Source organism: Scyliorhinus torazame, chromosome 4, assembly GCF_047496885.1.
Source record: "Scyliorhinus torazame isolate Kashiwa2021f chromosome 4, sScyTor2.1, whole genome shotgun sequence".
NCBI lineage: Eukaryota > Metazoa > Chordata > Chondrichthyes > Carcharhiniformes > Scyliorhinidae > Scyliorhinus > Scyliorhinus torazame.
Genome location: NC_092710.1, coordinates 154,635,478 through 154,662,993, shown reverse-complemented (window position 1 = coordinate 154,662,993; position 27,516 = coordinate 154,635,478). Strand labels below are relative to the sequence as shown.

The following is a 27,516-nucleotide window of genomic DNA, read 5'->3' as shown; positions in this document are numbered from 1 at the left end:
TTAATAGAAAGCAAAGGGTGGGGATTAATGGGTGTTTCTCTGGTTGGCAATCAGTAGCTAGTGGTGTCCCTCAGGGATCAGTGTTGGGCCCACAACTGTTCACAATTTACATAGATGATTTGGAGTTTGGGACCAAGGGCAATGTGTCCAAGTTTGCAGACGACACTAAGATAAGCGGTAAAGCAAAAAGTGCAGAGGATACTGGAAGTCTGCAGAGGGATTTGGATAGGCTAAGTGATTGGGCTAGGGTCTGGCAGATGGAATACAATGTTGACAAATGTGAGGTTATCCATTTTAGTAGGAATAACAGCAAAAGGGATTATTATTTAAATGCTAAAATATTAAAACATGCTGCTGTGCAGAGAGACCTGGGTGTGCTAGTGCATGAGTCGCAAAAAGTTGGTTTACAGGTGCAACAGGTGATTAAGAAGGCAAATGGAATTTTGTCCTTCATTGCTAGAGGGATGGAGTTTAAGACTAGGGAGATTATGCTGCAATTGTATAAGGTGTTAGTGAGGCCACACCTGGAGTATTGTGTTCAGTTTTGGTCTCCTTACTTGAGAAAGGACGTACTGGCACTGGAAGGTGTGCAGAGGAGATTCACTAGGTTAATCCCAGAGCTGAAGGGGTTGGATTACGAGGAGAGGTTGAGTAGACTGGGACTGTATTCATTGGAATTTAGAAGGATGAGGGGGGATCTTATAGAAACATATAAGATTATGAAGGGAATAGACAGGATAGATGCGGGCAGGTTGTTTCCACTGGCGGGTGAAAGCAGAACTAGGGGGTATAGCCTCAAAATAAGGGGAAGTAGATTTAGGACTGAGTTTAGGAGAAACTTCTTCGCCCAAAGGGTTGTGAATCTATGGACTTCCTTGCCCAGTGAAGCAGTTGAGGTTCCTTCATTAAATGTTTTTAAGATAAAGATAGATAATTTTTTGAAGAATAAAGGGATTAAGGGTTATGGTGTTCGGGCCGGAAAGTGGAGCTGAGTCCACAAAAGATCAGCCATCATCTCATTGAATGGTGGAGCAGGCTCGACGGGCCAGATGGCCTACTCCTGCTCCTAGTTCTTATGTTCTTATAGAAACATATACATTTCTGAAGGGAATAGATAGGATAGATGCGGGCAGGTTGTTTCCACTGGCGGTTGAAAGCAGAACTAGGGGGCATAGCCTCAAAATAAGGGGAAGTAGATTTAGAACTGAGTTTAGGAGGAACTTCTTCACCCAAAGGGTTGTGAATCTATGGAATTCCCTGCCCAGTATAACAGGCGAGGCTCTTTCATTGAATGTTTTCAAGATAAAGATAGATAGTTTTTTGAAGATTAAAGGAATAAAGGGTGATGGTGTTCGGGCGGGAAAGTGGAGCTGAGTCCACAAAAGATCAGCCATGATCTCATTGAATGGCGGAGCAGGTTCGAAGGGCCAGGTGGCCTACTCCTGCTCTTAGTTCTTATGACTCTTAAATGCCCTCTGAAATGGCCTCGCAAGCCACTCAGTTGTTTCAACTACGGAAACCTCTCTGCTGGTTGGAGTCATACTTGGCACAAAGGAAGATGGTTTTAGTGTTGAAGGTCAATCATCCCATCTCGAAGACATCACTGCAGGAGTTCCTCAGGGTAGTGTCCTGGCCCAACCATCTCCAGCTGCTTCATCAATGACCTCCCTTCCATCATAAGGTCAGAAGTGAGAATGTTCACAGATTACTGCTCAATGTTCAGCACCATATGCGACTCCTCAGATAATGAAGCAGCCCATGTTCAAAACCCAGGCTTGGGCTGACAAGTGGCAAGTTACGTTCGAGCCACACAAGTAGCAGGCGATGACCATCTCCTACAAGAGAGGATCTAACCATCGCCTATTGACATTCAATGTTATTACTTTCACTGAATCCCCCATAATCAACATCCTGGGGGTTACAATTATAGCCATAAAGCTCCGCTCATGCAAAATGGTTCACAACAAGAATCCCTTAAAGCATAATGGGAAAATAGCTATTCTTGCAAGCCGTTGAAATGGCATATTCAGAGAAGCTTGCAAAGATTGTAAAGCAAAGACATACAGGAAATAGACCATAGATATCATCAAAGTCAGTGTTGACCGAGACAGAACGGGACATTTAGAAACAAGGCCTAAGTTATGCTGAGTTTCGAAACAAATGATTGTGTGGTTAGCACTGCCGCCTCCCAGCGCCAGAGACCCGGGTTCAGTTCCGACCTCGGGTGACTGCCTGTGTGGAGTTTGCACATGCCTGTGTAGGTTTCCTCCGGGTGCTCTAGTTTCCTCCCACAGTCCGAAGATGTGCTGGTTATGTGAATTGGCCATGCTAATATTACCCAAAAGGTTAGGAGGGGTTACAGTGACAGGGGCGGGGGATTGGGCTTGGGCTGCATAATTATTGAATGCTTGGGGTCATAGTGTTCAGAAACCAAAGCGACCAGCTCATCGAATGATTTGTTGTCCAGTGCAGCTGGGGACATTAGAGAATTGTTTATGATACCAAATGTTTGGGTCCTGCAGGTGGTCAATAAGGAGAACTTTCGGATGATCTCCCCTCAAAATCCCATTCGCCTGGAAGAAATACCTCATGCTCTCCGCATACTGGTTCAGTTTTCCAGGCCTGCATCAAAGGTTTCCAATTTTCCCAATAGTGGCATCGTGAACAGTTATGTCCCTTCGGCCCGGGATAGCAAATTACTGGGCGGCTAAGCGGTTCCATGAGCGAATCTGGAGTTTCATTTTTCCTCGTCGCCAGTTTAGTAACTTGAGGAATCCAGCGGTAAGAGATTATTTATTTGGCTATTTACAATATTCTGCTCAAGGCAGTGACTCGCTCCCAGTACAGTCCTTTCTGTGCGAACTAACTACACCAGGCCCTGCTTTGGGCTGGCTTTTATGTTCGTTTGTAACAAGCTCCAGCTGGGTGGCCTCCACAGCCTGGCCGGGAAGCTCGTACTCCACAAGTCCTATGGGGAGATCAACAATGGTTTCCCTGTGATCCTCGTGGAGGTTATAACAGTAGGGGATAAAGACCTCATTAACTGATACATCAGATTTGCAAGTCCTCAAGGCATTTCACCTGCACTATGATGCAGGCTGCAATACCTAAAGTAAGTAAATCGCCAGGACGCAATGTACAGCCTCACTACAGATGCCATGTATCATATCATTGATCCCATAGTTCATACTAATTGACACTAAATTAACCACCATGCATAAGTCACAAGGATAGTTTGTATCAATTTTTCTTTACACAAGCACAGTGGCGACTGGGATTTTGAATCATTCAAGAGGTAGATGAAGTGATGTAGATATGTGCATTTTTGCCTATTTCAAATGAATGAGCCATGATTGAGTAAATGGCCTTTTTATTTGTAACAACCTAGTCTTTTGGTAAAGTTAGATAAAAGGACAATGTTGGGTTAGAGCACAAGAGCCTTTAATCTATGGCTGACCTCTTATATATTATTTGGGAATCTTTGATGTCAATGTTGAGAATAAAAATGGAAAATATTCACCCCCTTAACACTACTATCCTTACATATGGGGGCACAAAATTTATCCATAGATTCAGTGGCAAAAAACATAATTACAGAACACAATAATTAATATATTGCTATCATCTGGTGCTGACAAATTTTGAAGTTTGGACAATTCACAAGTTGTGCAGAGCAACACTTTTGTCATGTTCCTTCAATAGTACCTTTGACTTGATCAGGAAAGTTCTGTGCCCACCGATGGCAATTTGTTTCTTCATAACACTGAAGCGATTAAAACGACAGATTAGAAGACCAGCACTATGGACCCGAATGTTGAAATCCACATCATCACAGGTAAATCTGAAAGAAGGCATAAACGTGAGGTTTGTTTTTGCAGAATGATTACAAAAAACACTTTTCCATGAAGTGTTATATTATAGCAACTCCAGGTTGCTATATTTTTGACTGCAGTAAACTAATAAAGCACCAGAGAACAAACTGAGATCTGGTAGAATGCAGTGATCATGTACCAACTAACTTTGTTAGAGTGCAGCTGATTATACATGTGATTCCCCAGTGAGAAGCTCCCTGTTTCAGTGTGCTACGCTACAGGGGGCACAGTGGCAATGGTGCAGTCGGATGAAGGCCTGAGACAGTAAAATTATCTTTTACAAATAAGGCATAGGTGACAATTCACTATTTAAAACTTTTGCACACGACCAATATCATTAATCACAAAAGTAGTTCTTGCATTCCCATGATTTAGAGGGTGCCCTTACTTGGCCAATGTCTTGGTAAACAATAGTGAGATCCAGGGATTAAACATATAATCCACTGCATACAAGTTTACTGTAATGCATTACATGGTTAAGTCTCAGGCTATAAACAAAGACAAAGGATGGAATTCTCCATTTGGGAGATATTGAGCGGATTTCTCTGTTCCGCCACACCAGATTTCGGGATTCTCGTTTCGCCGGCTAGTCAATGGGGTTTCCCATAGTGGGGCAGCCCCACACCGTCGGGAAACCCCCAAGCTGCCGGCAAATCGGAGAATTCAGCCCTAAATGTTGACGCTGGGAGTGAATGAGGGGTGATATTAGTGGAGCAATTCAGGACGTGTAAATGGGCCAGCACTGCCCACTTGGATCTGGGGCAATTCTCATTCCCGCCATTCGCTGGAGCCGCAATTGGAGCTGGAGAGCTTGACAAGCTGGAGCTGCTTATAGAATCAGAGAATTTACAGTGCAGAAGGAGGCCATTTGACCATAAGACATAGGAGTGGAAGTAAGGCCATTCGGCCCATCGAGTCCACTCCACCATTCAATCATGGCTGAGTCTGCACCGGCCCTTGGAAAGTGCACCCTATTTAAGCCCGCACTTCCACCCTGTCCCTGTAACCCAGTAACCCCACCTAAACTTTTTAAACACTAAGGGAAATTTAGCATGGCCAATCCACCTAACCTGCACATCTTTGATATTGATATTGATATTTATTGTCACATGTCCCGACGTACAGTGAAAAGTATTTTTCTGCGGCCAAGGAACGTACACAGTACGTACATAGTGGACAAAATAATAATCGACAGAGTACATTGACAAATGCTACATCAACAAATGGTTGCAGTGCGGAACAAGGGTGAAGTAATTATATATGAAGTGGAAAAGAGTTTCAGTAGGTCAGAACAGTGATAAGAGATAAAAGAAGAGAGTCTGGTTGAGAGAGCTCGCAGAGAGTCACCGTGCTCCGGCGCCATCTTGAATCTGCGGAGGAAACCGGAGCACCCGGAGGAAGCACATGCAAACTCGTGGAGAACTTGCAGACTCCGCACAAACAGTGACCCAGGCCGGGAATCAAACCTGGGATCTTGGAGCAACTGTGCTACTGTGCCGCCCTTATAAGCACTCCACTCCCATCATTCCAGTGAAGGAGATGGCTCCACAAAGAGCAGCACCACCCTTCGCAAACTAGGAGCTCAAGAGAATGTTGGATGCGGTGGAGGAGAGGCGGGACACCCTCTTCCCCAGGGTGGGCAGGAGGCTACCGTCCACCATCTAAATCATTTAAATAACTATTTACATATTTTATTGAGGCCTATATAAGTAACTTCATAAAACGGCCTTTGCCAGATCAGATGAGCCCGATCTGAAATACACAATCTCCTGAGTCCAATTTTACAAACCACACAAGGTGAGAACAAAGTCCTGCCAGCACTCACTAAATAGAGGTGATAGATTATTTTGTTACTAAAGACCAAGGGCGCGATCTTCTGGCCTCGTTACACTCACGCTCAAGCCAAAAACAAGATCCGCGCTGGTCGCCAAAGAGTTTGCGATGCAACCGCCCTGCTCCAGTAGGTGAAATCGGGATCTCACCGTAGCGTGGCGAGAAACCAATTATCACCACTTAATCCTCATTTCCATACAATCAACGAGAGCCACCCCATATCCAACGGCCTCTCATCATTCAGCGGCCTCCCCAGTAAGTGCTCACGCTGGTGCCGATTAGTACCCCTTTTGAAAAACGTGAACTTGGCGGAAGGGCTTCTATGGGGAACCGAGGAGGTGAGTAGCCACCTTTGCTCACAGGCAAAAATCCCAGGTTTTGCCACCCCAGTACTTAGCGGGAGGTGGGGGGGACCATCCACAAGGCCGCCATGGGAGGGTGGTGGGGGAGGCCCTGGGGGGGTAATCACTCGCGGCACCACCATGCCAACCCCATTCTAGGGGCAACCCTTGTCCTACCCGTCTGCCCCACCAATCACCCATAACCCCCACTGACTGTTGAGGACTCTGGCTGCGCAGCTGAAGGCTATTGCTAATAGGGAATTGGCAATCGTGGGTAACTGAGCACTTGACACATGCCAGGTGGATTCCCGTGGGTGGGTGGGACATGTGGGAGTCATTCGCCAGCATTCCAATCGCACCTTGATGCGTGAACACTGGCAACACCACAAGCAACTGCCAACATCCGAACACCCAGGGGATGGGATACAGCTCTGGGGACATGTCCACAGCCGGAGGCTGGATGAGCACCATGGGGAGGGGATGGGGGTTGTCTGCAGCGATGGGCAAAGGGTTGGGGGGTCAGTCCGCATTGCAGAAGAAAGTGGCAAAGGCAGCATAATGGTTGCGCAAAACTTTGTTTAATGTGCCGCCCCCCCCAACCCCCAATCCTACCCCCTACCTACCCCCACCCTCTCCCCCGTGCCCTCAGTGATCCTCAATGTGTCTGTCCCTCCTAGTTCTACCACTACAGTCTTTATGTTTCCCCAGGATGCACATCAAGAGGTGGAGGCAGTCAGCTGCTTACCTCATCGCATGGCCATTGATGCCCCTGGTGGGCATCCTCTGGGGGCTCTGGTGCCGGAGGGTCCCGGCTCACTTGTCGGCAGCACATGAACAGCCGTGCCGCCTTGATCCGTGTGCTGAGCCCGAGATGCAGCCTCATCAGAGGGGTGGAACTTGGGGGAGCTGATGGCCATCGTCGCCACACCATGGGATGGGTCCGGCCTGGCACCCGGTGCCCCCTCCTCCCGATCGGTGCCCAGAGGGCCCTAGGGTTCACCTTGGGACAGAGGGGAAGCTGGCTGCCCCTGCATCGTCTGGCTCTGCCAGCCCTGACGGTTCCCCATGGTCTGCACAATGGTGTCGATGCGCTCAGCGATGCTCCTCAGTGACTGGAACATGCTCAGCCTGGGACTGGGACAAGCTCTGCATCGCCTCGGTCATTCCCATCGGGGAGCAGAACATGTCCCGCAGAATCTCATCAAGGTTAGCCTTGTGCTGGGAGACATCCCCCAGCGAGTCAGACATTCTGCCGAGACCATTAGCCATGGCCGTCACCGACTGCGCCTTGGACACCTTCAATCATGGTGCTGACGTCGTTCACCAGGCTCTCCACTGCGGTCGCCAGCCTAGCAGTGTTGGCCTCCGTGCCACGCATTGCCGGCAACATAGATTAACATAGAATTTACAGTGCAAAAGGAGGCCATTCGGCCCATCGAGACTGCACCGGCTCTTGGAAAGAGCACCCTACCCAAGGTCACCACCTCCACCCGATCCCCATAACCCAGTAACCCCACCCAACACTAAGGGCAATTTTGGACACTAAGGGCAATTTATCATGGCCAATCCACCTAACCTGCACATCTTTGGACTGTGGGAGGAAACCGGAGCACCCGGAGGAAACCCACGCACACACGGGGAGAACGTGCAGACTCCGCACAGACAGAGACCCAAGCCGGAATCGAACCTGGGACCCTGGAGCTGTGAAGCAATTGTGCTATCCACAATGCTACCGTGCTGCCCATACTGATAGGCACGGGGGCTTTGACCTGCTCCGTTTCCGACCTGGGCCGATTCACCCCTCTTTACACGACCTGGTGATCCCGGATTCCTCCGGGGACACCATATCGATGCCCAGCTTAGCGAGGACACCTGATCGGCATAGTCCGCAGCAGCCCAGAACTCCTGATCTCAAGCAATCCGATAGCCTCAGCCTCCGAGTCGCCGGATTACAGGCGCGCGCCACCGCGCCCGGCATCTCCTGCGCCTGTATCCTCTGGGACTTCTCCAAGCGGCTATGGATCTGCTGGAGTGACGCTGACATCCCCCTCTGAACGTCCCGGCCGCTCCCTATCATCTCCAGCATTTCCGGGTAACCCACTTCCAGAGGCTCAGCATCAGGCTGGGACCCAGCTGGGTCGTGGGATCCAGCAGCCCTCCAACTGCTGCCTCGCCTGGGGGTTCCTGCCTCCACCTGATGTCCATCAGCAGCAGTGTGATGCTCACCAGATTGTGTTCCAGGAGCCTGAGCACTAACATATCCCACCGAGATGTGTGAATCTGTGCTGGAGGGTGGGTATGACAGCTGTACTGCGACTATGGTGGCATCCTCGGAGCTCTCCTCCAGGGTGTTCTCCTCAAAGTAAGGAGAGAGGGCCACCCAGGATGCGCCGTCGCTGTCGGCTGGAGGACCTGTGGGAGAATGGACATGTGGTCAGTGGGAGGGATGGGTCAGTCAGTAAGGCATTCACTACTCACGTATGACAGGTCGCCCGGGTGGAGCCCGGTGGTTCCTCACCTCTGCGGCATCCGCCAGCCTCTGTGTGGTTGACGAATCTGTCCTCGGCCACCATAATCACCTCCAGGGCCCGCTCATTGAAGGAGGCGAGGATTCTTATGTCTGGCACCATTCCGCCTGTCTGGGCCCTCTCCCACCGATTGTGGGAGAGCTTTTCCTGAGGGAGGGGGCGGTCAGCACCCCCGACTCTTGGGGCCGGTCTCCTCGGCACCATTGTTGTGAGCTGACTGGGGTTGGCTGAGCAACTGCAGTTTAATTGCTGCTTGACCTTGTTAGCGGGGGGCTGGCGAGCCCGGTCCTAGCAAATCAGCTGGTGAGGCCTCCTTAAGTGGACCAATTAACGTTGAATTGCATTGCCGGTTTTGCTGGGCTGAGCGACAGAAAACTCGCAGCAATTCCCGCTCGCTACAACACTTGGAAATTGTCCGGACGATCACGTCCCATGTTTTGAAAGAGAAGGAAATAGATATCATGGGTATGCTATTCTCCAGGAAAAATAGCACTGGGCACCATTTAATCTTCAACAGTAAGACTTCTTACCTGTTTGCTCCAATCTTCACTTCCTGCAGCTCACACAAGATATCAGGAAGCAGTTGGACAAATATTGCCCTAGCCAGAGTAGACAGGCCCTGGTTTTCCTATGTACTCAGCAGGAACTACTTGCTTCATAATCTGTGGATTCACCTGTGATTCTCAATTACAGATACAGAAGATAGACTGGCAGCCATCCTTCTAGGATAAGAAACCTATTACCACTGAGATGTGATGTACCTGTCTTGACTTAAATAGAACAAAAATGCATTCCAAAGTCTGCTGTAAATACAAATGGAATAAACTCTATACTTGCTTTGGTTAGTTTTATAGAATTCCTACAATGCAGAAGGAGACCAATCGTTCCATCAACCCTCCGAAGGAGCACTCTACCTAGGCCCACGTCCCACCCTATCCTTTAACCCAGTAACCCCACCGAAGGGGCAATTTAGAGTGACCAATCCACCTTACCTGCACATCTTTGGACTGTGGGAGGAATCTGGAGCACCCGGAGGAAACCCACGCACACACGGGGAGAACTCCACACAGACAGTCATCCAAAGCCGGATTTGAACCCGCTCCCTGTCTCTGTGAAGCAGCAGTGCTAACCACTGTATCACCATGCCGACCCTTTTATGATCACCAATCAATTTCACAGAATTTGTCTGTAACTAAGTCATTTTGGTAGCAGTGCTTTTATGTACAAGGCCACCTGCATGTACATTCTGCAAGCACCATCATTGATGCCTCAATTGGCAGGCTTGCCTTTTCTTTTCCATTTTTTAATGAAGTAATTAAATGGTGTTGCTCACTTCTCTCAGAACCCCAAATTATGTTAAAAATCCAACTTTAATAAAAGTGATCCCTTTGATATTAATAAGCTGAGGATGTTTGAAGGTTGTGGTCTTTGATCATAAGGTACAATATTTAGAGGATAAATCGGTGTTAATATCTAACAAAACAAAAGTGCCAACATTAGTCAACTTACCTGTTCTGATTGTATTGAACATTTTGCGTGAGATCTACATTTAGCAGCAAAAAATCATGTAGATGACAGCGGGAGAAAGGCTCTGTGAGATAAGGACTGTGTACTTTACTGGACCACTTGCGGACCCCACAAAGGGCATAGTGTGGAATTTGAGCAGTCGCCTCAATATGCTGAAGTACATGCTTCAAAGAAACATTCCTCTCCAGGACATTTTGCTCGGCAGGTACACTGGACGATGAAAAAAGACAAATAAGAAATTCAGTTAGTTTCTCTATTCATAATGAGAGTAACCAGTCAAGGGGGGGACAGGAGGGACGTGCTGTGGACATAATGGGGATTGTAAAATGTGAATGCCATCTAAAAGGGAGGTCACGGCCACAGTTTTTGGGAAGACATTGCTTATGACTATATGTGTTGGGGGGTTTTTTGGTGCAGTTTTAGCATTTGTAATTTATGGATTGTTGAATATGAAATATGAAAATCCCCCCCAAAAGGGGCTGACGGGAGGTGAGAGAGTTACAACAAGTACATAAAACTGTTCTGATTTGTTGAAAGAAAATGTTTCTGTTGCAAGTACAATTTTCTGTATTCAAATAGTAAGCTGTTCATAATAATTTGTTCAAATTGGCAGACACTTTTATTGTATCTGAATAAATAGCTGTAGCACCATCAATATGACGCGAGGCAGGTTGAGGTAATGTCAATTGAAGGCTTTATTAAGCAGAACTTTATCCCCAGCAGCATGGTTACAGAATGCAGCTGCTGAGGGAAATGGAGGGAAAAGTTGGGTTCTTATACCGGCATTTCTGTGTGGAGTCCAGTAGGTGGCAGATCCTATCAGGACCTGGCATCCCTCCACCAATAGCCTGTCGGCACGTGGTGTACCGTATTACCCCTAATACATAACACCACAATAGCTGGAAGTACACGTTCCTCCAATTATTTAATAACCATGTCATGAACTCTCACACAAATCCCCAAGTTGTTTGTTGCTCATTCTTGAACATTATTTGAATTTTTCAAGATTTTCCCGTTAAGATCTATTACATTTAATCTCAATTTAAAGATTCAAACCCCACTCCAGAGACAAGAGCCGCACCCTTCAGTGCAGTACTGAGGGAAAGACGCACTGTCAGAGGTGTCTTTTTTTCAGATGAGATATCAAAATGAGGTCCCATCTGCTCTGATGGGTGGATGGCAAATATCCCAAAGCATTACTCAAACTAGAAGCTCCACCCTTGTGCTGGGCATTTATCCCTCAATAGACCAAAATTATCTGATTGTTTATTTGACTTGTTTTTGTGACCTTACTGGATGCAAATTGGCTGCCATGTTCCCTACATTGAATAACTCTATTTTAATCCCATGACTGGAATAAATGATCCTTTAGTTCACCATATGCTGAAATGTTTTGTTTTACTTGAAAACACTTAAGTTTTTATTTATTACATTTGTGTTTTATTTAAATAAGCTCTAGATGCAGTATTGAAATGCACGTCAGCATTAAATTGCATTCACATTCCAACAAGTAAAACATGAAAGGAAGTTTCTTGAGGGAAAATGATGCGAACTGCCAAAAAAAGTTTTGAATCTTTTAATTTTCACTAACTTGTCATGTTTACCCAATTGTCTGTATGGTAAATATATTAACATTGACTGAGGGCACGGTGGCGTACTGATTAGCACTGGGACTACGGCCGTGTTCAAATCCAGGCCCTGGGTCACTGTCCGTATGGAGTTTGCACATTCTCCCCGTGTCTGCGTGGGTTTCACCCCCACAACCCAAAGATGTGCAGGTTAGGTGGATTGGCCACGCTAAATTGCCCCTTAATTGGAAACAAAGATAATTGGGTACTCTAAATTTATTTTTTAAAAACATTGACTGAAATGGTTACTTTCAGTGTTTTTTGAAGTGAGTAATATTTGGAGCCAACTTTATTTGCAAAAAATTTAAGTTAAATTATAGATGCATGAACACCAGGGCGGCACAGTGGTACAGTGGTTAGCACTGCTGCCTCATGGCGCCAACCCGCGTTCGGTCCCGGCCCCGTCAATGTCCGTATGGAGTTTGCACATCCTCCCCGTTTCTGCGTGGGTCTCACCCCCACAATCCAAAAAAAGATGTGCAGGGTGGGTGAATTGGCCACACTAAATTGTCCCTTAATTGGAAAAAAAAGAATTGGGTACTCTCAATGTAAAAAAAAGATGTACGAGCACTCAATATATCACAGCGCATCAAAAATAGCCCAGTTAGTTTGTAATTCTGTTTAAGTTCTCAACAGGAGCTAGGATGATCAGTTTCGAAGTGCGAAAGCTTTGCTTACCTGGTAGAGTTTTGAGAGACTTCAGTATTAAGACTATTCCACATCACGCAAGAGTCATCTGCAATGACAATAAATGGCCACACGTCTTGGGGTTTAGATCCAAGCTCTTCTTGGCGATTACGTTCCAGTTCCAAATTATGATAGGACAGCTCTTTGATCAAAAAATGAGCCGCACCTAAAATACACACAACAAAATTCAAAGTATGTAATGCAGTTTTAAGAGAAAAAATTAGACAAGTTTGTACTGCATTCCAATTGGCTTCTCTTCATAACCTCCTGAGCTGACACACCAAAGCCCTTCACCAGTGCTGGGTTTGTGTTTCCTGCTAATTTGGTTAGGCAGCTAATTTCTCAGTGCAAACAATATAGAGCAGATCAGGTTGGGGTAAAAGATATAATTGAGTCAGATGTTTTTTTTTATAACAAACCAGCTGCTTTGATAGTCATTTTTTCAGATGGTAGATTTATTGAATTTACCAGCTCTGGGCTGCTAGTCCTTTACAAATAGCCGTGAGGTTATTGCATCCACTTTTACATGAAATATATATTTCAAACATATTGTGGAAGTTTTTCATGCAAATCAATTTATTGAAAATGCTTTATATTTCGGCAAGATAATAAGGTAGGAGCTACATTAGAATATTTAAATCATGGTCCTTTATTTTTATTATATTGGTTATAGGACCCCTACAGAAATGTTCATGCACCAATGGACAGAGGGTGTGCCATGCGTAACAAGTCTGAAATGATCTAAACAACCATCCTTAAAGGGAACACTGGAGATGTTTGTAACAAAAGACCCAAAATATTTTATTTAACAGTGACTTGTGAGACGAAGTGCAGCTTGAAACCCACTGACAGGCACTCGGTAACTGTCACCACCACCCTCCGCACAGTATTTTCAGCCTCCCCTCCTTTGGGGTCTTAACTCTGACTTGTCTGCACAAAGGAGCCATCATATTCTCATATGAATGTGAAATGTACATGTAATCTCATAACAATAAAATATGGCTGAAGATAATTTATGTCGAGCATACATTGGTGAGATCTAAGGATAGCATATTGTTTAATCATTATTCATACCTTAACCTCCAGTATAAAATGTACACATGGGGCTGTATTTAGTCCTACTATTGTGGCACCAGCTAGTGGGCCGTGCCGTTGTCGGCGATCTGGTGCAGTTATGTGGCAGCCAGTTGGTGGTGGCATACTCACGAATGCAGCACAAAAGCAAATTTCCCATTTTGTTACCTTCCTGCCATTGATTTAATTGTTTACAGTTTCCCACGACAAGTGGTCTGAGCCTCCAACTCAGTTCTCAATGCCCACACACCATTTAGCCTGCTCCAGTGAGCTCCATAAACTGCAGCACATGCTGTATACTGGCTACTAAATACTAGACTGGAATTTTTAGAAGTCTCTTAAAGACTTACATTGTACTTGCAAATCACTTCCTTCCAACAAAAAGTTACAAAATAGAAACAGAACATTAAACCTGTATAGTTGGGCATTTCACATGTTCACAATTCAGTCCCATGTAACCAAGGGGCGGAATTCTCTGTTTAGCAGACTATGGGCACGAGTCAGCGGACTTGAATTGAGGGGCATGTTCCTACAGCCACGCTGCACCAGAAAAACGGCGCAGCGTGGTCACAATGGGAAATCTGCATATTAGAGCGAGGCAGCTGCGCCAGAAACGCATCTCGCTGGCCGATGAAAGTCTGTAGGTCCCCCTCCCTACATCCACCCAGCTCACAACACCTCACGAGATTCAACGTAATCTTGTGGGACATTGCAAGGAGAATCCTGCCCACAATGGGAGGATCTGTTGTTGGCAAATCTGCGTATTAGAGCAAGGCAGTAATGTGCAAATTCCCAAGGTACCTGAGGCTTTGGGATTCAATCCCTTCACCTCGGGGATCTCAGGCGAGCGCCGTTTGGCACTGGTCCCCACAAACAGGGACCAGACGTAACGGCACGTGTGGGAGTCTCCAAGGGGATTGAAGGCCCCCAGCTGCATGCCCTTTGGTACTGCCAGCTGGCATGGGCACTGCCATGTTGGCACTGTCAAGGTGCCAGACTGACATTTTTTGCACGTATGCAATCCGTTCAGGGTTGCCCGGTGTTTGTGTTGGGGGAAAGGCTGGGAACCCTCCCATATTTAAAAATGCTGCCCCGATCTTGCTACAATGGGAAGTTCCAGTGAGCGAAGCTCCTCATTGCAAAGTACACGTTATGTGCGGCCTTGGCCAAGCATTCCCCAGTCAGGCCCCTTATTCAAAGCGAGTCGCATTGAATAGTCATGTGTTTCATGTGCAACAGGCAGCTAAATGTGCTCGCTAGGGGACTTTGTTCCCTTTTGGGAACATCGCACCTAATGTCCGCTGAATGGCTTGTTTAGTGGAGTGTTTCTTGGCACCGAGTCCCGCTCTTCAGTGGCACTTGACTGTTTTTTTTGGCCTCAGGGAGATTCTCTCCGCCGAGGCTGCACTTAAGAGGGATTTCCTGCTGGCGAGCACAGATCAACGATCCATTTTGGAAGGCTGCCCTAATCTCCCCCCACTTTCAGCCCCCCCCCCCCCCAGTTTCTGACCTCCCCCTCGCCCTTCCAACCTTGAGGCAACCCCGGGATCTCCCTCAACCTGGTCGGCCCCTCCCCGCCGGGGCCGACCACTTGCAATGCCAGCCTGGCATCCATTATGGAGACACTCACTGGACAACCTCGCCCATTAGAGAGACCCCTGCCTGGAAGCCCCCCACTAGAGAGACCCCTGTCTGGAAGCCCCCCACTAGAGAGACCCCTGTCTGGAAGCTAGAGAGCAGCCCAGACAGAGGCTGTGAAAAAAATCCTGCTTTAAAACTCACCTGTACAATACACCTGCTGGCTTAGGCAGAGGAAGCAGCATCTGTCAATTCTCAGAAAGAGAAAACCAGTCGGCTGGGTTTAAACCGCCTTAGATCTTTGATCTGCAAGCTATTCATTCATTTCTCTGTGAAATTGCTTTCCTTAGACTGTGATGCGACAGCTTCCAAACACACCCATCTGCCAGCATTGTTTTGTGTCCCTTCACCTTTTAGCTTTGAAGTACCCAGCTATGCAACTAATGCAATGTTTATAAACATCTAGCTATAATTGATAGATCCTGGACCACATCGAAGCCACCCTCCCAGAGAAAAAGAGAAAGTGAGAGCACGTAAAGCACTTAACTGGTTAGTTTCACAGCTGGCTACTTGAAAGTCATTCAAGGTGGATGGAAATGAATGAAACAATGCAAATAGCTGTGTGTGCGTGGAAGCTGTCAGTCAGAACGCAGTGAAAGCAACATCACAGAGATATGAATGAATGGCTTGCAGATAGGAAGATCTGAACGGGCTTAACCCCAGCTGACTGGTTTTCTCTTTCCAGGAATTGACAGGTGCTGCTTCCTCTGCCTGAGCCAGCTTTGTGTATTGCGCCGGTGAGATTTAAAGCAGTAATTCTTTTCACTGCCTCTGTCAGCACTGCTCTCTAGCTTTCAGGCAGGGAGGCTCTTATGGCAGGTCCTCTGTAATGGGGGTTCTCTGTTATCGGGGGGAGGGTCTCTCTGTTACTGGGGGGGGAGGCGGTTCTGTAATTAGGGGGTCTCTGTAATTCTGGGGGTCTCTGTAATTGAGGGCGTCTATGTAATTGGGACATCTCTGGTGGGTGTCTCCGTAATTGGTCGGTCTCTAGTGGGGGAGTTTGGTGGGGTTGGGGTGGGCAGGATTTGCATTGTGGGGGGGGGGGGGGTGGCAGAGGGTAGCCCTCCGATGGACTCTGGGGGCAATTCCCTTAAAGAGTTACCCCTTTGGACTTCCGGTTGCGGCTATGCCTAGGTAGGTCGCACGTTCGGCAGCTCCCGCCGGGAACGGACTTTTGGGCTCTTCAGAGGGGCCCCAACGGCAATTGTTCGACGGCTCCCAGTGTGGAACGGTGACAGCAAGGTTCCCCCGACATTATATGGATTGGACCAGGAGTGGAGCGGTTAAAAAAGTGATCCTGGTGCAGCGGAAAGTGCGAGGGAGGAAAAGCAAGATGGCGGCGGGTGGAGACCAGCATGGGCGCAGTGGTCGCAGGAGCAGCAGGAATTCCTTAAAAGCTGCTTTGCGGAGCTGAAGACAGAAATGCTGGCGCCATTGAAGGCGGCGATTGAGAAGCTTGTGGAGGCCCAGAAGGCCCAAGGGGCGGCGATCCGGGAGGTGCGGCAAAAAGCCTCGGAGAAAGAGGACGAGATCTTGGACCTGGCGATGAAGGTGGAGGCGCACGAGGCGCTGCACAAGAGGTGGCAGGAAAAATTTGAGGACCTGGAGAATAGGTTGAGGAGGAATAATCTTCGGATTCTGGGTCTCCCTGAAGGAGTGGAGGGGCCCGATGCCGGGGCATATATGAGCACGATGCTCAATTCGCTGATGGGCGCGGGAGCTTTCCAGAGGCCCCCTGGAGCTGGATGGGGCTCATCGGGTCCCGGCAAGGAGACCCAAAGCCAACGAGCCGCCAAACGTTGTAGTGGTGAGGTTCCACCGCTTTATGGACAGGGAGTGTGTCCTGAAATGGGCCAAAAAAGAACGGAGCAGCTGGTGGGAGAACACGGAGATCCGTATTTATCAGGACTGGAGTGCGGAGGTGGCTAAGAAGAGGGCTGGTTTCAATTGGGCTAAGGCGGTGCTCCATCGGAAGGGGGTGAAGTTCGGGATGCTGCAGCCAGCGCGATTGTGGGTCACGTTCCAAGATCGGCACCACTATTTTGAAACGCCTGATGAGGCATGGAACTTTATCCAGGCTGAAAAGTTAGACTCAAACTGAGGGTTTGCCGTGGGGGGATGTTTACTGTGTTTACTGCGTTTGGGGAATGTTCTTTTTGTTTCGGTGCAGGGTGGGGATGGGTGAATGGATTTGATGTGGGAGGGGGGCGGGGGGAGCGAGTAGCCCCCTGATCCGGCTGATAACTTGGAATGTGAGGGGCCTGAACGGGCCGGTCAAGAGGGCCCGGGTGTTCGTGCACTTAAAGGGACTGAAGGCAGACTGTGGTTGTGCTCCAGGAGACACATTTGAAGGTGGCAGATCAGATTAGGCTGAGAAAGGGATGGGTCGGGCAGGTCTTTCATTCAAGAACAGAGGGGTTGCAATACTGGTGGGGAAGCAGGTGTCGTTCGAGGCACTGAATGTTCTGGCGGATAATGGAGGTCGATATATGATGGTGAGTGGTAGGTTGCAGGTAGTGCGGGTGGTACTGGTGAACGTATATGCCCCGAATTGGGATGTTGCTGGATTTATGAAACGCATGTTGGGTCGGATTCCGGATCTGGAGGTAGGAAGCTTGATAATGGGGGGGGGGGGACTTTAACACGTTGCTGGTCCCAGCACTGGACCGTTCTAGGTCCAGGACGGGTAAGAGGCCGGCTGCGGCCAAGGTGCTCAGGGGGTTTATGGACCAGGTGGGGGGAGTGGATCCATGGAGGTTTTGCCAGGCCGCAGGCCAGGGAATTTTCCTTCTTTTCCCACGTCCATAGAGCCTACTCCCGGATAGATTTTTTCATTTTGAGTAGGGCGCTAATCCCGAAAGTGGAGGGAACGGAATACTCGGCCATAGCCATCTCGGACCACGCCCCGCATTGGGTGGAGCTGGAGTTGGGGGAGGAGAGGGACCAGCGCCCGTTGTGGCGCCTTGATGTGGGTCTGTTGGCGGACGAGGGGGTGTGCGGGTGGGTGCGGGTGTGTATTGAAAGATACTTGGAGGCCAATGACAACGGGGAGGTGCAGGTGGGGGTAGTCTGGGAGGCGTTGCAGGCGGTGGTCAGGGGACAGTTAATCTCCATAAGGGCCCACAGGGAGAAGAGAGAGAGGAGGGAGAGGGAGAGGTTGGTGGGGGAGATTTTAAGGGTGAACAGGAGTTATGCAAAGGCCCCCGAGGAGGGGCTACTTAGGGAGCGACGGAACCTTCAGACGGAGTTCGACCTGATGACTACGGGGAAAGCAGAGGCACAGTGGAGGAAAGCGCAGGGGGCGGTTTATGAGTATGGGGAGAAGGCGAGTCAGATGCTGGCACATCAGCTTCGTAAGAGGGAGGCAGCGAGGGAGATTGGTGGAGTTAGGGATAGAGGGGGAATACGGTGCGGAGTGCGGTGAGAATAAAAGAGGTATTTAGGGACTTCTATGGGGATCTGTATACGTGTGAGCCCCCAGTGGGGGAGGAGGGGATGCGACGATTCCGAGATCAGCTGAGGTTCCCAAGGGTGGAGGAGGAGCAGGTGGCTGGTTTGGGGGCGCCGATTGGGCTGGAGGAGCTGGTTAAAGGATTGGGGAACATGCAGGCAGAGAAGGCCCCGGGGCCGGATGGGTTCCCGGTTGAATATTATAGGAAATACGTGGACCTGCTGGGCCCGTTGCTAGTGAGGACTTTACATAAGGCGAGGGAGGAGGGGACCATGCCCCCGACAATGTCTGGGGCGCTGATTTCTTTGATCTTGAAGCGGGACAAGGATCCATTGCAATGTGGGTCGTATAGACCGATCTCACTCCTCAATGTTGACGCTAAGTTGCTGGCGAAGGTGCTGGCTACGAGAATTGGTGACTGTGTCCCGGGGGTGATTCATGAGGACCAGACGGGATTCGTGAAGAGTAGGCAGCTAAATACAAATGTGCGGAGGCTCCCTAATGTGATTATGATGCCCTCGGTGGAGGGGGAAGCGGAGGTAGTGGCGATTATGGACGCGGAGAAGGCCTTTGACCGGGTGGAGTGGGAGTATCTTTGGGAAGTGTTGCGGAGGTTTGGGTTCGGGGAGGGGTTCATCAGCTGGGTCAGACTGCTATATAGAGCCCCGGTGGCGAGTGTGGCTACGAACCGGTGGAGGTCAGAGTACTTTCGGCTGTACCGGGGGACGAGACAGGGGTGCCCCTTATCCCCCTTGTTGTTTGCACTGGCAATTGAGCCAGGAAATGGAGGGGATTGGTTCGGGGGGGAGAGGAACTCCGGGTGTCATTGTATGCCGGTGACCTGTTGTTGTACGTTGCGGATCCAGTGGAGGGGATGGCGGAGGTCATACGGATCCTTTGGGAGTTTGGGGACTTTTCGGGGTATAAACTCAACGTAGGGAAGAGTGAGCTCTTTGTGGTGCACTCAGGGGACCAGGGAAGGGGGATAGATGAGTTACCGCTGAAGAGGGTGGAAAGGAGCTTTCGGTACCTGGGGATCCAAGTAGCTAGGAGTTGGGGGGCCCTGCACAAGCTTAATTTGACGCGGTTGGTGGAGCAGATGGAGGAGGATTTTAAAAGATGGGATAGGCTGCCACTCTCACTGGCGGGTAGGGTGCAGTCGGTAAAAATGTCCTTTCGAGGTTTCTCTTTGTGTTCCAGTGCCTTCCCATTTTGATCCCCAAGGCCTTTTTCAAACGGGTAAACAGGAGCATCATGGGATTCATGTGGGCGAATAAGACCCCGAGGGTGAAGAGGGTGTTTCTGGAACGTAGCAGGGTTGGGGGGGGCTGGCGCTGCCGAATCTGTGTGGCTATTATTGGGCAGCAAATGTGGCGATGATCCGTAAGTGGGTAATGGAGGGAGAGGGGGCGGCGTGGAAGAGGTTGGAGATGGCGTCCTGTGTGGGCACGAGCCTGAGGGCACTGGTGACGGCACCACTGCCGCTCTCGCCGACAAGGTACACCACGAGTCCAGTGGTGGCAGTGACGCTGAAGATCTGGAGGCAGTGGCGGCGACACAGGGGCGAGGTGGGGGCCTCGGTTTGGTCCCCGATTCGGAAGAACCATCGGTTCGTCCCGGGAAGGATTGATGGGGGTTTCAGAGCTGGCATCGGGCAGGGATTAGAAGAATGGGGGACCTGTTCATCGATGTGACGTTTGCGAGCCATGGGGCATTGTCGGAGAAGTTTGGGCTACCCCCGGGAAACCCTTTTAGGTACATGCAAGTGAGGGCATTTGTGAGGCAGCAGGTGAGGGAATTCCCGCTGCTTCCGGCACGTGGGATTCAGGACAGGGTGATTTTGGGTGTATGGGTTGGAGAAGGCAAGGTTTCGGCGATTTATCAGGAGCTGCAGGAAGAGGAGGAGGCCTCGGTGGAGGAGTTAAAGCGCAAGTGGGAGGAGGAGCTTGGGGAGGAGATAGATGAGGGTCTGTGGGCTGATGCCCTGAGTAGAGTTAATTCTTCCTCCTCTTGCGCCAGGCTCAGCCTAATACAGTTCAACGTTACTCACAGAGCGCATATGACAGGGGCGAGGTTGAGTAGGTTCTTTGGGGTGGAGGACAGATGTGGGAGGTGCTCGGGGAGCCCGGCAAATCACGTCCATATGTTCTGGGCGTGCCCGGCACTGGATGGATTTTGGAGGGGTTTTGCGAGGACTATGTCCAAGGTGGCGAACGCCCGGGTCAAGCCGAGCTGGGGATTAGCACTATTTGGAGTAGCGGACGAGCCGGGAGTGCAGGAGGCGAAAGAGGCCGGTATTCTGGCCTTTGCGTCCCTGGTAGCCCGGCGGAGGATCTTGATACTATGGAAGGATGCGAAGCCCCCTAGTGTGGAAGCCTGGATCAATGACATGGCAGGGTTCATCAAGCTGGAGAGGATAAAGTTTGCCTTGCGAGGGTCTGTGCAGGGGTTCCTCAGGCGGTGGCAACCGTTCCTAGACTATCTCGTGGAGTGTTAGGAGGAGGTTAAGTTGAGTTCATGGAATAAACATTGCTTTGTGTTTAAAAAGCCACGTGTCCATAATTGTAATATCACACCTGGAGAACAAGCAGCGTGCTTCAAAAGCAACAATCCATTAAAGGGGGAGGTTGGTTGAACTTCATGATACATTTTGGGGTTCTGAAAACACCTCGCCCATAACAATTGGGGGCTTGTGTGGGATAAAAGTCTATCCATTGGATTGGCTTTAGTGAACTTAAAGACAGTGAAGGTTTGTTGCTTTTCCAGTGTGGTTTTTTAGTTTAAGTGGGGAGAGTGTTGTGAACAATGGCTCTTTCGGAGGCTCAGACATTTTTGGAGTTGGACGCGGTAACACCTTACGGACAGAGACTAAAGACAGACTGTTAGGTTTGGCAAAAGCATTGCAGTTAACACTGCCTAGCAAAATACGAAAAGGTGAAGTACTTAACGCGGTATCTGCGCATTTACGTTTGCTTGTGATACATTCTGACTCATTAGATATGACAAAGCTCTAGTTGCAGATTAAGCACTTTGAGCATGAAAAAGAATGAAAGCAACTTGAACATGAAAAAGAATTAAAGCAGCTTGAATATACAATGATAGAAAAAGAAAGAGATAGAGATAGAGAGGAAAAAGAAAAGAAGAGGAAGAAAGAAACAAAGAAAGAGATAGAGAGGAAAGGGAAAAAGAGAGTTTGAACTTCGGAAAATGGTTCTGAAACATGAAAAACGGTTAAAATTGGCAGACGCAAAGGGACACGTACAGTTGGAGGAGATGGATGAGGATAATGAGACAGAGCGTCATAGTCGAAGACATGGTGGAGGTCTATTTAAATATGTCCAAGCATTGCCAAGGTTTGATGAGAAGGAGGTAAAAGCCTTTTTCATTTCATTTGAGAAGGTAGCTAAACAAATGCAATTGCCACAGGACATGTGGGTATTACTGATAGGTAGGGTTAGTGAAGTTTTTGCATCACTACCGGAGGAGGTATCTGGAACGTATGAGGAGGTGAAGAAATCCATCTGAAGTGCACATGAGCTAGTGCCTGAAGCTTACAGACAAAGGTTTAAAAATTTAAGGAAAGAATTTGGTCAAACATACATGGAGTTTGAAAGGCTCAAACAGAGTAATTTTGATAGGTGGATAAGGGCTTTGAAAATAGACCAAACGTATGAAGCTCTCAGCGAAATTATACTTTTGGAGGAGTTTAAAAATTCAATTCCTGATGTAGTGAGAATTCATGTGGAAGAACAGAGGGTTAAAACTGTGAGATTAGCAGCTGAAATGGCAGATGATTATGAATTGGTTCATAAATCAAAGATTGGTTTCCGACATCAGTTTCAGCCTGTGAGGGATAGAAACTGGGGACATGAGAAATACTAAAGTGGTAAAGGTAAAGGTGATCTGATGGGAGACAATAAAGAGAGTGTACTTCAGATTAAAAAAGAAATCCAGGAGGGTGGAAAAGAGATGAAAAGTTTCAAATGTTTTCACTGTAATAAACTAGGTCATGTAAAGTCACAGTGTTGGTGGTTGAAGAAAAGCACTGGGAAGGCTGAGGTGGTAAAACAGGATAAGACAGTGGGATTTGTTAGAGTGGTAAAGGAAAGCTCAAGGGAAGTGAAGGAGGTGCAAGTGACTGTACAGCCTGTTCAAGACGTAATTGTTAAGAAGGTGCCAGATGTCTTTAAATAATTTACTTGTGTGGGTAAAATTTACTCATGTGTATCAGGAGGAGCAGGTAAAGAAGTCACAATTTTAAGAGATACAGGGGCTAGTCAATCTTTAACGGTAAGAGATGAGGAATTATGTAGTTTGGGAAGAATGTTGCCACAAAAGGTGGTGGTAAGTGGAATTCAGGGTGAGAGGAGTAGCATTCCATTATATAAGGTAAGGTTGGAAAGTCCAGTGAAGAGTGGTGAAGTGATAGTAGGAGTAATAGATAAACTATCTTGTCCAGGAATACAGTTTATCTTGGGTAATGATATAGCTGGATCGCAGGTGGGAGTGATGCCTACTGTGGTTGATAAGTCCATGGAAAACCAGACAACTGAAGAGTCGAAGGACGAATATCCTGGGATTTTTCCGGATTGTGTAGTAACAAGGTTGCAAAGTCACAGGTTAAGACAAGAGGAGAAATCAAAGAGTGAAGATGAAGTTGAAGTGCAATTATCAGAAACGATTTTTGATCAGGTGGTTGAAAAAGAACAAGAACAGGTGGAGGATGAGGCGGATACTTTTAGTTCAGGAAAATTGGCAGAGTGACAACAGAAAGATGTAGAAATAAAAGGGATATATCAGAAAGCATATACGAAAGAGGAATCTGAGCGTATACCAGAGTGTTATTACCGTAAAAGTGATGTCTTGATGAGAAAATGGAGACCTGTACATATGCAGGCGGTTGAAAAGTGGGCAGAAGTTCATCAAGTAGTATTGCCGGTAGGGTATAGAAAGGAGGTGTTGCGGGTTGCACGAGGTACCAGTGGGAGCTCATTTGGGAATAAGGAAAACTCAAGCTAAAATCCAGAAACATTTTTATTGGCCTGGACTACATAAAGATGTAGTTAAATTTTGTCAATCATGTCACACATGTCAAGTGATAGGGAAACCTCAAGCAGTGAGAATACCAGCGCCCTTAATACCCATTCCAGCATTTGAGGAACCTTTTACGAGGGTCCTAATTGATTGTGTAGGACCGCTTTCTAAAACAAAAAGTGTGAATCAATATCTTTTGACTATAATGGATGTGTCTACTAGGTTTCCAGAGGCCATTCCAGTACGTAATATTACAGCTAAAAAGATTGTGGAGGAGTTACTTGAATTCTTTACTCGATATGGACTACCCACAGAAATTCAATCGGATCAAGGATCAAATTTTACTTCAAAGTTATTCAAAGAAGTTATGGATAGTTTAGGAATAAAACAATTAAAATCAACTGCGTACCATCCAGAGTCGCAGGGAGCGTTAGAAAGGTGGCATTAGATATTAAAGACAATGTTGAGGGCGTATTGTCAAGATTATCCAGAGGATTGGGATAAAGGAATCCCATTCGTATTGTTTGCAATTAGGGATGCACCTAATGAGTCAACCAAATTTAGTCCTTTTGAACTAATTTTTGGTCAGGAGGTAAGAGGACCACTTAAATTGATTAAGGAAAAATTGGTGGCTGAGAAATCGGAAATTACACTATTGGATTACGTGTCAAATTTTAGGGAACAATTAAATAGAGCAGGTGAATTGGCTAGACATGATTTGAAAGTTGCACAAAATGTAATGAAACGGGTAGCAGACAAGAAATCCAAAGTTCGTAGTTTTGGCAAAGGGGATAAAGTTTTAGTGTTGTGACCAGTGGTCGGTGAACCTTTAAAAGCTAGGTTTTGTGGACCGTATCAGATTGAAATAAAATTAAGTGAGGTGAATTATGTGGTAAAAACACCAGATAGAAGGAAGACTCACCAAGTGTGTCATGTGAATATGCTTAAAAGGTCATTTGAAAGGGAAGGAGAGAAAAAGGAGGTTTTAATGATTCTAACTCAAAGTGACGAACCAAATCCAGATGACTGTGAATTTGACATACCTCAAATTAAATTGGAAAATGAGGATGTTATTAAAAATTGGGATGAATTGTTAAGTTATCTTCCAGAGGAAAAGGACTCAAATGGCTGTACATGATGTAGATGTGGGAAATGCTGTTCCTATCAAACAACATCCATTTAGACTTAATCCTTTAAAATTGGCACAAGTTAACAGAGGGATTGAGAGTATGCTTAAAAATGGCATAATTGAAGTGGGTTGCAGCCAATGGAGCTCACCCATAGTTATGGTACCTAAACCAGACAGTACCCAACGGTTGTGTGCGGACTATCAAAAGGTGAATGCAGTTACAAGAATGGACTCTTATCCTATCCCATGTTTGAAGGATTGCATTGTGAAAGTGGGACAATTTGCTTTTATTTCCAACTTCCAGACATGGAAAGAACATTTTAAACATCGTATGGAGTTCTTCGATCAACTTCAGGTGGCGGGTTTGGTGATGAACCTACCGAAAGTGAATTTGGAGAAGCCCGAATCACTTTCCTTGAGGAGTTTATGATACCCTCAAGACGAAGGGAGACAATGCGATCTCTTAACATGAATGAATTTGATCGAACCTTTGTGCAAAAGTTTTGTGGCGTGAATACTCCACTGATGAACTTGCTAAAGAAACGTCAAAAATTTAAATGGACAGCAGACTTTCAACAGGCATTTGACTGCCCAAAAGCTGTAAAGCTGTGGTAACCAATTCTCCTGTATTGGAGAATTGCAAGGGACTCTGTGGTCAGATTGAACTAAAGTATCTGACTTTAAAGAGAAATGCCGAGGAGTAGAGGAATGGATGGATCGTGCAGAGACTTTGTTCAAAGAGATTGTCAATCGAGTAGGATTTTGGTTGGAGGAAGAATAACAAAGAAAATGGACTATATTATTATACCTGTTTGAGTGTGTTGTTTTCTTTAAATGAAAATGTATATTTACTGTGTGCATTTCTTAGTGGATGGTGCAAAAGTGAAAACTGAAACCAACATGAAGTTGATATTTTATTTTTTTTCTTGGGGGGGAAAGTTTTATTTTTTTTCTTGGGGGGAGGTGTCATGTGAGACTACCTTTAAGAAATGGATGTTTAAGCAATGTACCTTTAAGAAAACAGTGATGTCAGAGAGTGGGTGGAGCTGAGCTCAGATCAGCCATTTTGCAGTTTTTAGTTTTCAGTTTTGAGGAAAAGAGCTGGGTGTGTGTCTGTGTTTTGCAGTGAGCTGGATCTGCTGTGATCTCTGCCATGAAAGACTATCTCTGGATCATTTGGGTGATTTAAATTCATAATAGTAAAGCCTTTAACCTGATGTGTTTCTGTTTAAAGGTGTCAAGTCTCATGGATGTTGAAAGGGATAACTGAAGGATTATTTAGTGTTGTAATATTTTCGGGGTTATCTTTGAAGTAAGGGGTGTTAAGAGATCCAATGTTTATTTAAGAGGTTAAGTTGAGTTCATGGAATAAACATTGTTTTGTGTTTAAAAACCCACGTGTCCATAATTGTATTATCACACCTGGAGAACAAGCCGCGAGCTTCAAAAGCAACAATCCATTAAAGGGGAGGTTGGTTGAACTCCATGATACATTTTGGGGTTCTGAAAACACCAAAATAGGGTAGAGATCCGACTCCGACATGTCACGGGACTTCGGAGAATCTCGTGAAGTGCAGAGCCTGTTGAGTGGCTCACTGCAGGCCTCTCCCAGTATTCGCTCGTTTGTGCGCAAAGCGCCGGAGAATCACACCCCCAGTGTTGCTTGCCAATGATTATTAACAAGATTATTTGATGTTTCACGAGTTGGGAGGGATTCTCCGCCCCACTGCGCCACATTTCTGCTTCACCCCGCCAGCAGGATGTTCCATTACGCCGGCCGGTGAATGGGGTTTCCCATTGTGGGGCAGGCCCACGCCGTCGGGAAACCCCCGGGCTGCCAGCAAAGCGGAGCATCCCGCCGGCGGAGAATCCCGCCCAACATGTGGCATAAATATTTAAAGAGTTTTTATTAACTTAGTTTTATTTCATTGTCTGAAAAAATTGATATCAATCCTGATTATGAGTACTTTTTACGATGTCTAATCTGTTTATGAGAAATTGTTAATGTTGGTATATAACTCAGAATTACATGCGACTTCTAAATGTCTCGACTGTGCACAAAAGTATTAAGTTAACAGAAAGCATCACATCTTGAAGCCTTATAAACCTCCACAAAACAATTACAAATATATATTTATACAAGCTGGCTGACGTATTCTTCCAATGGCCATTCCAAATTTGAACTGTAACAATATAAAAACATCAAATAATTATATGAGCCGCTCTTGATCTTTAACTGCCTGATCATGCTCACAACAACCATGATTTGTGATGTTTTCTGGAATATATATCCCCGGAAGTTCTGAGAAACATAAAGTTTTTGTGAGGAACTGAAGGAAATTAGTATGAGTAGAGAAATGATTTTGAAGAAATTAATTTTTTTTAAAAATCTGTTTATTCAAAGTTTTTCCAACAAAAATTTTCAACCAATTAAACCCCCCCCAGTAACAGAAAAAAGAAAGAGAAAAGAACAGAACAAAACATAAACATATCAATCAAACATACTACAGAACTTATACAATGGGTTTCTCCCGCACATAATAACCCTCCCATATGCTTTTTACAAGTACCCCTAGGGAAAAAAAACCACCCCCGCCCGCCCAACTACCCCCCCCGCCCCGAAAGAGACACCCCCCTCCCCTCCCCCCCCCCCTCCCTCCCTGGTTTGCTGCTGCTGACCGACCTCATTCTAACGCTCCGCGAGATAGTCTAGGAACGGTTGCCACCGCCTGAAGAACCCCTGCGCAGACCCTCTCAAGGCAAACTTTATCCTC

At 47.1% G+C, this 27,516-nt stretch overlaps 1 protein-coding gene across 7 annotated transcripts in view; it reads right to left on the bottom strand.

The window, feature by feature from the left end:
• The window catches only part of greb1 (growth regulating estrogen receptor binding 1), a 563,483-nt gene that overhangs the window by 38,716 nt on the left and 497,251 nt on the right, over positions 1-27,516 (bottom strand). For all 7 annotated transcript variants that reach the window (XM_072498796.1, XM_072498792.1, XM_072498791.1 and 4 more), the window contains 3 exons: positions 12,408-12,582; positions 10,084-10,311; positions 3,706-3,841 (listed from right to left, as the gene is read on the bottom strand). In XM_072498796.1, the coding sequence (XP_072354897.1) occupies positions 3,706-3,841; positions 10,084-10,311; positions 12,408-12,582 (539 nt within the window). The remainder of the gene's footprint in view (positions 1-3,705; positions 3,842-10,083; positions 10,312-12,407; positions 12,583-27,516) is intronic.